General features: G+C 40.7%; 1 protein-coding gene across 3 annotated transcripts in view; it reads left to right on the forward strand.

Moving 5' to 3' along the window:
• Positions 1-12609, forward strand: part of JADE3 (jade family PHD finger 3) — a 131614-nt gene that overhangs the window by 95505 nt on the left and 23500 nt on the right. For all 3 annotated transcript variants that reach the window (XM_057311042.1, XM_026513459.4, XM_057311047.1), the window contains exons 5-6: positions 7347-7537; positions 10524-10735. In XM_057311042.1, coding sequence (XP_057167025.1) covers positions 7347-7537; positions 10524-10735 — 403 coding nt within the window. The remainder of the gene's footprint in view (positions 1-7346; positions 7538-10523; positions 10736-12609) is intronic.

Genomic DNA, 12609 nt, shown 5'->3' on the forward strand with positions numbered 1-12609 from the left:
CTTACTCTAACAAACATCCCCCAAAGTCTCAGCATCTTAACCCAGTGAAGGTTCTGTTTCTTGCACATTTCTCCATCTAGTGTGGGTTAGGATGCGAGTCACCTCTGCCCCATGTAGTCCTTCAGGGACTCAGGCTCTTTTTATGGTTCCTCTATCGGCTAGGTCCATTTCCACTCCCTTCTTTCCCCCCAAAATTCTAAATCCAGTCTGCAAGAAAAGACAAGACAGCGTGGAGGGTTATAGAGGTAGATTCGGGGGGTGCCTAGGATTTGAAGTGGCTTATCCACTCATATTGCATTAGCCAAAACTCACTCACTTGGCCTACCTAGCTGCAAAGTAAGGCTGGGGGAATGCAGTCTTGCTGTGTGCCTCGATAGAAATGAAACAGTTTGGTGAACGCATAGCCTTTCTCTGCTGCTCTTTGATAGTGGCATTACAGATGCAAAGCCATGTGAGCACAGGAACCTTAGGAGCCTTACTGATATTATTCACCACTGTAACCATGTACTTGATGCTGTCTGTGATCTGCACTGCCCAGATTCCCATATGGTCTTAGGACCTTTCCACACGATCTCTCAACAGGATAATCTGACTTCTTATGTAGCAGCTCTGGGCTCCAAGAGTGAGTATTCCAAGAGATAACAAGTGGAAGCTGCTAGTGTCAAGGTCGGGACTCAGAACCTGGCACAGCATTATTTCCACCATATTTTATTAGAGCAGTCACAGAGTTCCCAAACCGAAGGGGAGGGAAGTAGAAGGATGATCAGAGGATTTGTGACCATCTTCAATCTATCACAATAGTAATATTTTTGATGTTTGTATTTCAGTTACTTGCCTAAAACCTACAGACAGATTAATCAATCAGCTAGAGAAACTTAAATACTAATAAACTGAACACTTGCTTTTTATGTATTATCTAATCTACAAGATTGTCAAAATGCATCAGAATTTTATTTCCTGGGGCGCCTGGGTGGCACAGTCGTTAAGCGTCTGCCTTCGGCTCAGGGCGTGATCCTGGCGTTATGGGATCGAGGCCCACATCAGGCTCCTCCGCTAGGAGCCTGCTTCTTCCTCTCCCACTCCCCCTGCTTGTGTTCCCTCTCTCGCTGGCTGTCTCTATCTCTTCAAATAAATAAAAATAAAATCTTTAAAAAAAAAAGAATTGTATTTCCTAATGGAATTACAGAAGTAATTTTGGATGTATATAAATTAACTGATTTGATCCCTGGGTGCTATAACAACTGAAAAGGAGGGGACAGTGATACAGCAGAATAAGTGAAGCAGATTCTTTCAGAATCTTTGTTCTGGCTTTCAAACCAGATTTTTCCCTCTGTTGCATTGTCCTTTCTGCAGTTGTCTTGTCTCTTCAGTGTAGTATAGTGTAAGAGGTGTGTGTGGGGGGGGGGTGACTGAGGGGGGGATACAGACAATTACAGAGCCAGCCTGCTCTGTAAGTTACAGCTGTTTACGTAAGTCTGTTGACTACCACGAAGAATTTTTTGAAAGCAAGTTCAACAAATAAAAATGGTGTTAACTTCATTACATGTTTTTAGGTAGACTATGGATAATTTTTTTACATTAGTCAATAATAAACAAGCTTCAGATGGTTTTTTGTTGTTATTGTTGTTTTAGGTTTTCATTTGTACATTTAAATTAGTTTTTGTTGCAATAAGGTTCCAATGGAAGGAAAACAGTGCTTCATGTTTGATTGAAAGGAAGCATTTGTTATAATTTGTATGACAGGCAAGTGGTTGATGTATTTACTGTGTGTATGTTTTTAACATTATAGGTGAAGTACTGACTTATTGTAAAAACAAAAATGAATCAGAATACAAAACATTAACTGCATGGCATATATGCTTATACCACACATATCTACGTATATATAAATAAGTGGGAATGTCCTATAACTTGCTTTTTTCACTTAACAGTATATCGCCAATCACTAATGATACCGAAAGAGGGAATAATTAGATATTCAGACAGGCCCCTATTTCTCCTTCAAATGTAAACACTGAGCTGACCAGACTAGGGAGAGCAGCACTTTGTTCACTAAACTCCAGACTCAAATATATAACCACCAATTCAGCATCTCCATTTGGATGTCCAATAGACATCTTAGACATAAAATAACCCAAACTGAATTATTGATCTTCCCAAAGTAGTCCCACCTGTAGCCCCGTGTTTAACTGATGGCAGATCCATTCTTCCTACTGTTAACTGTCTTTTCAGTCTTTCAGGCCAAATTTCTTAGAGTCATCTTTGATTCTTCATTACCTCATACGCCATATTCAGTCTTTTTTTATTATTTAAATTCAGGTAGCCAACATATAGTACATCATTAGTCTTAAAGGAGATCTTCTCGGCCCTATGTTCAAAAGATATTCAGATTCCACATAGTAAGTCAAAGGAAGAACGGCCTTGATGATGAATGGGAGCTCAAGCCTGCCACCCACTCCACTGCTCCCTTTCATCCTCATGCCTCCCTCACCTCCCCCTGCTCTCCTTGCCCCACTCTCCCCACAGCTCCTTTCCTGTTCCGTTCCATGCGGCAGCAGCCTTCCAGTCTTGCCTTCAATTATGAGAATCAGTAAGAAGCACAGCGTACAGAGCCCTTTCGTACAGACATCTTACTTAAAGTTTAAAACAGCCCTTCGGTGGTTTTCCCATTTACTACTGCCCCCAAACTTAGCAGCTTCAAGCAGCTATGTTATCATACTCATGGATTCCGTGGGGCAGAGCGGGAATGGCTTATCTCTGCTCTGTGATATCTAGGGCCTCATCCAGCAAGACTTGAAATTTGGGGGTGACTCAGTGGCCTGGGGGCTAGAATCATCTGAAGTCTTATTCACTAACATGTCTGTCACCTGGGCTGGGATGGTGTAGACTGTACATGGCTTCACCGTGTGTTTTGATTTCCTCACAGCATAAAAGTCTCAGCACAGGCAGACTTTTTACAGGCCTAAGGCACATGCACGTGTTCCAGTCAACAAGGCAAAAGCTCTATTCCCTTTTATGACCCAGCCTCGCACTTCCCATAGCATCACTTCTGCCACATTCTGTTGGTGGAAACAGTCACAAGCCTTCCCTGATTCAAGAGGAGAAATAGACTTCACCTGATGGGAGAGTAGCAAAGTCACATTGTAGAAGAGCATGTGAGATTTTGAAAATGCCAGCTGTCACCGAGTTTATAATTGTCCTTTGTTTCATAAATGAGGCACGGAGTTTTGTAGAGAAGTTTTGTCAGCCTGAGTGGCAAGATTAACAAGGGGAAACTTGGGAAACTACTCCTGGAGATATTATTACAAGGGCTTCCTATTTAGGTCGCTTTTAAGATACTTATTTCAAGCCTTTAAAAACTCCATAATGACACGATATTTGTGCCGTTTCTGTGCTATTCACAAAGGATCCTAATCCACTCATTAAGAAACGAAGCATAGTCTCTACCTGATCTAAATATCAACCAAAGACACACTGCGGAGTCAGTCGTGCATAAGATACTGGAGGAGGCCATAGGTCAGGTTAGAGTGGTTACAGCTTCCTTTTGTTGCCTCCTCAGTGTCACAGCAGTGTTCACATGGGCCACAAGTAGCTGGCCTACCCCGAGGAGCAGGTGGATAGGCCTTTTTGTCTGTGGAGCTAAGCAGGCACGGTTGTGGGTCCTTTTACCAAAGGGAGGTCACTCAGAAAGTTACGGCAACACTCATTTACATTCAAGCATCCAGTTTAAAAACTGCACTTACTTAACTCCATCCTAGCAAAATTGCTCATACCTCTGGGCTTGTGAGCTTTTGCTGATTTGTTCCTTTGGTCTGGGGACCATTCAAAGAATGTCTGTATACCCAGAATATATTGGCCAGAGAAGAAAATGACCCAGGGATAATCCTGGAATTTCCCCCAGCTGTAGCAACGTTACAGGTACTTGAAGATGTTAAAGCTGCATTTTTTAAAAAACCCCGAAGTAATATTTTTCACTAATTCTCATAGACCTTCCCCTCTGTCATTATAAATATAAAACTTTCTCCTGGGGCGCCTGGGTGGCTCAGTTGTTAAGCGTCTGCCTTCGGCTCAGGTCATGATCCCGGGGTCCTGGGATCGAGCCCCACATCGGGCTCCCTGCTCAGCGGGAAGCCTGCTTCTCCCTCTCCCACTCCCCCTGCTTGTGTTCCCTCTCTCTCTGCCTCTCTTTCTGTCAAATAAATAAAAATCTTTAAAAAAAAATAACTTTCTCCTTGTGATATTTGAATTAACTTCACCTTTTACCCCGTGCATTTCCTTGCCTTTGGTATTACCGTTTCAGACTAATATTTTTACTGTCATAGATTCAGTCCTTAGATTCAAGATACATTTGAAAAGATGAGTGACATAATATCATTGTCATCATTATCATTATAAATTTTGTGTTGAAGTATAATATATGCACAGAAAAGTAACTGGAGCATAACTGTATAACTCAGTGAATTTTCATGAATTAAATACACTTGTTTAACTGCCACCCAGATCGAGAAATAGAACATTACCAACACCCCAGAAGCCCTCCTGCTCATACCCAGTAACTGACCTCCCTCTCCATAGGTGACAGTTTTGCCAGTTTTTAACTTCACACTGAGATGAGATTGTTTTGTCCATCATGATGGCTGTGAGGTGTATCCATGCTGTTGCACATAGTAGTTCATTAAGTTTCACTTGTATCATGTTCCATTGTGTGAATATACCGCATTTTATCCATTCTGATCTTGATAAGTATTTGGATTGCTTCCCGTTTTCAGCTAATATAGACATTTTTATTATTTTTAAGATTTTATTTATTTGTCAGAGAGAGAGAAGGAGAGAGAGAGAGAAACAGAGCACAAGCAGGGGGAGCAGCAGGCAGAGGGAGAAGCAGGCTCCCCACTGAGCAAGGAGCCCGATGCGGGGCTCATCCCAGGACCTCGGGATCATGACCTGAGCCAAAGGCAGACGCTTAACTGAGCTACCCAGGTGTCCCAACATTTTTAATTTCTTAGTATACATATGTATACTATTTTCTTATGCATATTCCCCAGATTGCGTTTACTAGGTCCTAGGGTACATGTGTATTCAGCTATGATATCTGCTGCCAAGTAGTTTGCCAAAGTGGTTGTACCAACTCACACTCCCACCAGCAGTGTCGGAGAAGTCTGTTTCCTCCACTTCCTTATAAACACTTAAGTTAATGTCAGTTTTTGGTCAGTCTTTCCAAGTTTAGCCATTCTGCTAGGTAATAGTAATTATGATTTCGATTTGCATTTCTGTGGTAACTAATGAGATTGAAAACCTTTAAAAAGTTTTCTTGCCATCTGGATAGCCTTATTTGGGAAGTGTCTATTCAAGTTTCTTGCCCACTATTTAATTGGATTGTCTGTCTTTTTCTAATTGATTTGTAAGAGTTTATTATATATTGGTGGTAAACAGAAGTTTTTAAATCTCTTCTTTATGGCTGATGGCTTTTATGTCTTATTTAAAATATATTTGCCTTCAGGGCACCTGGCAGGCTCAGTCGGAGGAGCATGTGACTCTCGATCTCGGGGTCGTGAGTTTGAACCCCACATTGGATGCAGAGATTACCTAGATAAACTTAAAAATACACACACACACACACACACACACACACACACACGCCTATCCTGAGGTTTCTTCCAGAAGCTTAATAAACATATTAGTTTAATTCAAGAACATTTATAGTCTACCTTGTTCCACAGAGGATTTGAGACAATTGATATGAATAGTTAGCAAAATATTCTTCCTTTTAGAACAAGATGAATCTTGAGAAAAAATTAGATATTCTATAATTACCCCATAGGCCATGCACCAAATAAGCATAGCATATTTTAATCTCATTGTCTCTGGAGAATTCATATGCATGTCTTGTCCTTTTCAGTTGGGTTCATTTCAGTTGGAAGCAGGCCTCTGTCAGCAGTTCCCAAATTTTTAGCTTCAATTAATATTTTAGGGTTCTGTTTTTTTCCTCAAATATTTGTTGCCTTTGGCTTTAAAAACTCCATATGGTAGGAAAATCAAAATGTGCAAATGCATGTCATTATTAACTTTGTTCAACATATATTATGTGGAATTGTAACCTTTTGGAGGAATGCTTAGGAAGAAATATTTACTGTGTATATACAAGGTGGACTATGCCTATATATACTTACATGTATTCATATGAATGCATTTATGTTTCTGAATCCTTCTACATATATAGTGACTCGAGTAAAGAAATTAGCTCCAGAAGCCTTCCAGGGAAACAGTTTTCATTATTTTATGATACATATATCTGTTTCTTTCTCTTTTTTTAGAGTGCCCACTCTGTTCTTTTAAATTGCCAGGGAATAAGAATCCATATTTCCTCTTGTTTGTATTTTCTGATGCTTTGTGGAGTGTCTAAAACATTGACTATGGAATAAGTTATTGGTATGAGAAACTTCTTTTTCTTCCCTTGTTTGGTTTCCTTGCCTTGGGCTCCTAAGTGTCAGGAGGAGGGGAAATATGGGTTTGCTCAGGCCTGCTGGAGAAGTTGATGGAAGAACAGGAATCTTTCATCCCATCATGTTACCCTGCTCAGACTTCTGGTCACTATCACATATGGCTGGGAAGCGCCTGGAGTTTGTATAAGTCCATGGCCTCTTGGCTTTACCTCATCTACATAAATAGTGAAAATAATAAGAAATATAACAACAATAACATTGTTGAACATCTGGTTTTTACTATACGCTAAGCTAAGCACTTTATATATTTTATTTTGTGTGATTGTCATAATAGCCCTACAAGTTTGACATTATTTTATCATAATATATGACTTTTGTCCTTATTTTTTAGCTAGGAAAACTGAACCTTATAGAAATGAAGTAGTTCCCCAAAATCACTATGCGAATAAGTGGCAGAGAAAATAGGCTTGTGCGAGTCTATGGCCTGTACTCTTTACCACCATCCAGTATTGCCTCTGTGGCAGAAAACCATGGGTTTAGCTGAAATCTATCTTTGGTGTGGAATCTGGCTGTGCCTTTGTGCTGGGATCATCTCTTCCTTGGTTTCCCCTTCTAACCGGATGTGGTAGCTGTTGCACCAAGAACACACAATGCAGCATCTATTAGAATGACTGGTAATAGGGGCCCAGGAGCTATGAGGGTAAGTGAAACATTTCATTGGCAGTCGGACTGCTCACAGCAGATGACAAAACTGAATTTGTAGAACCATTTACTTTCTAGAAAGGGATCTGCCATCCCTCTCAGTTGGAAAAGAAGAGCATTCAATTCCGCTGTGTCCCACCGAGTCAGTGCCTAGAATCTGTCGTTTGTTGGCTTATCAGTATCTTTCTTTCACTTTCCTAGGATTGTAGCCGAGAAGGTAAAGGACGTTCTGTATATGCGGCCCCGGAAGTACATCCGCTGCTCCAGCTCAGAAACCACAGAACCTGGCTATATCAACATCATGGAGTTGGCGGCATCTGTGTGTCGCTATGACCTAGACGACATGGACATCTTCTGGCTCCAGGAACTCAATCAAGATCTCGCAGAAATGGGTGAGTTGTTTTCCCACAAGTAAGTTGTTCCTTGACTTGCCTCGTGATTTTTTTTAAGCTGTCAGGACCATTTAGCTTGCTTTTATCTTGTGGCTTCTTTTCTTTTCTGGCCTTTTCGTTTATTTTTCTCTTTGATCTTACCTTAATGAGGCATTTTTTGAAATGCATAAATATATTGAAATAGAGCAATAACATTTAAATCTAACCTTTTCTTTCCTCGTTCATGGTGAATAGCACAGATCAGGGTTGGCATGTGGGTTTCATGAGATTGTTTTCCAGTTCCAATTGTGAGAGTGGTCACGGCTGATGGCACTTCTGGTTAAGGAGGATTCTGAAGCTGGTTCCTGGCTCAGCCCTGAAAAGCACTCTGATCAGTGGGCCGGGCCAGGGGCAGCAGCACCTCTGCAGTCTCTGCTGGGCGGGGAGAAGCTCTGACTTCAGCAGGAGGCAGCACCCCTGCACCTGACAGGCCCGTGTGACCGGCATGCCTTCATGTGAGACTCGGGATCTTCCTGCCGGAAGAATGGCAGGCTTAGGGCAAAACATCCCCAAAGCGGTCCTTAGCGACCTCACTACCTTTAGTGAGTTCTGAAGTTGTCATGCAATTCTCAAAAACTTAAATTAAGCAAAGGCAAACGAACAAAAAAATCTTGGAAGTAGACCTAATAATAGTTTTAAAGTAAATGTGTGCCCTCCAGTACCATACCGGCGATGCTGGGAGGTGCCAGGCTAAAAGGAAGCTCACTTTACTCTTACACACAGCTCTTTGGCCAGTCTTCAGTCTGAGCGATGTTTAGGTCCAAATGGTCCTATGAAACTGGGGGTGGTTCTTAAGTCTCCATATGTGATACGGAGAAGCATAGAATTGATGTCATTTTTGTTTGAATCACATTTGTACCTTGTTAGTACAAGAATCGGCGGTTTTACTTTTCTTCCCTCCCTCCCTTTTTTTCCCGTTTCTTTCTTTTGAGGTTGGTATCTGAATGCCTATGAATAAAAACAGAAAATTGTATTAAATCCAGTTTAGCGTGATGGTGGTAGTTATTCTGTCAGTAACCAGTACTTCTTATTTTTTTTAAAAACTTTTTGTTTTATGTCTTCTCTTACTCTGCCTTCTAAGAGGAGAGAAGGGAGGTTAACTTAGGATGCGAACCCAAAGGGAAGAGAATAAAAGACTGACGGGGGGGAAGTCAGAGTATGAGAGCACAATCAAGTGGACTGATGGCTCAGTGTGCAGTTGTGTTTATGAACCGTATGACAGCCGTACACACTATGATCGTTACAGGGCTCCCTTCAACATGCCACCACCTCAGGACAAGGTCCCTTTGGTATTTTGCAGTTAGTCCCCTTTGGCTGACTTTTTGTAATCTACTTTTTAATTTTAGAATAGTTATAGATTTACAGAAAAGTGTACATTTAATACAGTTGCCATGTGCCCCTCACAGTTTCAGTTTCCCCTAATGTTAATAGCATCTTACTTGACTGTGGTACATTTGTCAAAGCTAAGGGAGCCAGCACAGGTACATTACTATTAACCAACTTCTAGACTTTATTGGGATTTCACCAGTTTTTCCACTAATGGCCTTTTTCTGTTCCAGGATCCCATCCAGGACACCACATTGCATTTAGGCTTGGAGGAGTTTTAAAAGAGGATTGCTTTATCTCAAGTTTTACTCTTTAGAGTAAATGATACTGTAGTAAGGCTCCTAAGAGCTTAAAATAAACTTTTAAAAACAACATTAAATTAAAAAATTAAAAAATTGAGTGCTTACTACATACTGGTCACCGTACTAAGCAGTGTACAAACATTACCTCATCTCAGCCTCACAAGACATCAGTGAGTTTGTATTGTCCTTATTTTATAGATAAAGAAACTAAGCCCTAAAGAGGATAAATAACCTGTCAGGGGTCAAGTTGGAATTTGAGTCCAAGTACTCTTATAACCAGACACTGTCCTCCTCCACTCCAGAAAAAAAAAATGTGTAATTTGTCTTGGCTGGAAAAATGAAACATACTGCCTGGGTAGTTTTTGCTTTCATAAGTATCTACAACACTAAAAGGGTAGTTTATATGGGATGCCAGAGTTTCTTCGTGTATCTTATATAACAAATGAAGTGGGATATTTGGGTGAATTTGTTTTGGATCATTTGCAGAATTATTCCTGAGTTTACAAGCTGTTAAATATGTATATGCTCTCACAAAATCATTAGTCCCCTAAAAAGAAATATGTTTAGTTGTTGCCTGTATCCACCATACGAATCTTTAGTTGGGTTTATTAAGTTTGGAAGACTAAGAAAAATTAGAAGTATAGAAGGAAAGGAAATAAAGAGGCAAAAAAAAAGGTAATTTCAGAATTTGCAGTTAGACTTTTGTGGATGCTAATAGATTTCTTTCATATATAGTTGCCATTGGAAAGTATGATTGGATATTTTTAGAAGTCAGATTTAAAAAACAAAGTATTTCATATGTATAATGACATACATAGTACCTAGAATTTTCTTTTATAACTTAATATCGTTTTGTATGAAAATTTTCTCATATAATCGTTAGATGTGCTCATTGGGATTAATATGCTAAAAATGAATTATTATTTATGTCCAAATAGTTATGTGATCCTAATTATCTTATTCTATAAATTGAAGTGTTCAAAATTATAAAGCTCAGTGAAAGTTCGCCCTCAGTGGGAATAAGAGAAAACAGAGATTTAGGAGGAGATTGGTTAGGATGTAGACAGAAAATTGAAACGGTCTTACAAGAAATGTGGTAAAATGTATTTCTCCTTTAACGTGTCAAGCACTAATATGTGATGATAGGTAAATATTAGAAAAGTTCTAGTAAAAGATTCTTTGAAATCTAGTTGTTTTAGATCAGGGGAGAGATGGTTTTATCTTTTAGAATCCCTCCATCCCTGCACTGGGCTCACAGTAGGTAATTTGGGAATGACAGCTGACTGATGGGTTGATTGATTGTTTGTATTTCTGTGCAGGTTGTGGGCCAGTTGATGAGAATCTTATGGAAAAGACAGTAGAAGTCCTGGAACGCCATTGCCATGAAAATATGAACCATGCTATTGAGACAGAGGAAGGGCTAGGCATAGAGTATGATGAAGATGTGATCTGTGATGTGTGCCGGTCTCCAGACAGTGAAGAAGGGAATGATATGGTGTTCTGTGATAAGTGTAACATCTGTGTGCATCAGGTTAGTGAGAGTGGAGACCGCCACCTCCCCACGGTCAGCCTTTCTGAAGCTCAGTGATGCTCTCCAGCACCCATATCTGGGTAGCAATTTGCATTTAATAAGGGTGAAAATAAAGATTTGGCCTGGCTGTTCTTCAGTAATTCCTTTAGAAACAGTACTTATGATTCCCCAAGGTGACTTACTTACTAACTTTACCCCAGGAGTTAAACCCAGATCTTTATTGTATCCCTTCATACTTAATGCCATTGAGTTTGCCTTGTTCAAGACTTTTATAGTCCCCTGGGGAGTCTCCTTGTTGCCTGCCTAGGAGTCTCTCCTCCACCTTCGAATCCCTGTTACATCATCAGGTTACACTCATGGTTAGTAACCTTGATGAGATTATACTTCCTCCAGGTGGAAGTCCAGACTCTTTATCCTAGCACCCAGAGCCCTCTCCAGTTCTCCCGTTATATAACTCCCAGGAAGCTAAGTCCGCTCTGCTTTAAAGATCATACAGTTTTAGGACTGTAAAAGACCATCCCACTCCTCAGTTTTACAGATAATACCAGGAAAGATTAAGTGACTACCCAAGCCCTTACAGCTAGTTTGTCATCCTTTCTACCACAATGCCTTTTTAATCGAAGATGATGATGATGATGATATCAACATTCTTTTCAGCTCTTTCCTTTTCTTCCTCTCATAAGCCCTACGCTCCAGCGAAATAAGTTTACTTAAGGGGAAAGTGATGACTGTTCCTGTCACTGTCCTGTCTCCATGTTTTGGCCACACTCCAATTTAAAATGCTTTCTCCCACCTTCATCTATAAAAAATCTACAGAACTTCCAAGATTTGATTTAAATCTTTTCTTGAACTCCCCTACCCAAAGTAATTTTTCCCTCTTCTGAACCTGTTGTGTGTTTCATTTATCTCATTAATTTATCTAGCAAGTAGGTATGTGACACCATCCCATGTGCCAGGACTGTGCCACATGCTGAAGACACAGTCCGTGACGAAGAGGCAGACATGGTCTTTGCCCCCTGGGGTCATCAGAGTCTGGTACAGGGGCTACAAGGGTACTGCCCAGCTCGCACAGTAGGCCAGGTATTTTTGTAGCTAGAAGTCCATGCTGCTGTGAAAGTGCATGGGAGGGATGGGGATCACTGACAGCTTCTAAGAAGTAGCATCCAAGCTGAATCTAAACGCCACAAAGAACAGCAGGTTGTGTTCAGGCAGAGAGGAGAACCAGGCAGGCAGGGTAGTGAGAGCGGGCAAAGTATATCGGAGGCAACTCTGGAGCTGTTGAGAGCTGCAGAAGGTAGTGCGGTGGAGTAGAGGAGGATGGAGACTGAGCGCAGAGAGGGGTATGAGAGCCACAGGAGACGGGCCTTCGCTGACAGACTAAGGAACTTCGGTTTTGTCCTGTCAACCCTGAAGGCTATGAGTTGTATTTTAGAAAGATCATTCTGGCTACAAAATGACTAAAATGATTAGGTGATGCAGTGGAGCACCTGGCTGGCTCAGTCAGTAGAGCATGAGACTCTTGAGCTCGGGGTCATGAATTTGAGCTCCATGTTGGGCATAGAGATTACTTAAAATTTTTTAATAAATAAATAAAACAAATGACTAGGTAACGCAGGAGATTGAGAAAAAACGGGGCTTATGACTTTATTTTAATTGCCTGGGCCACCTAACCTAACCCTCTGTACTAGAAGGTACTCAGAATTCCTCTGTGACCAATTGGATCTTCTTCTTCATTTTACTTGTTTCCTTTAAAAGAGTGAACTTCGAAAAATTTATCATCACTCTACCAGTTGTTGGCATTAATGTCACACCTTTAGTGAAAGAGGAAATATCATTTAAGTATGAACTTAAATATTTGATAATACAGGTCCACA

Source organism: Ursus arctos, chromosome X (genome assembly GCF_023065955.2).
Source record: "Ursus arctos isolate Adak ecotype North America chromosome X, UrsArc2.0, whole genome shotgun sequence".
Classification (NCBI taxonomy): domain Eukaryota; kingdom Metazoa; phylum Chordata; class Mammalia; order Carnivora; family Ursidae; genus Ursus; species Ursus arctos.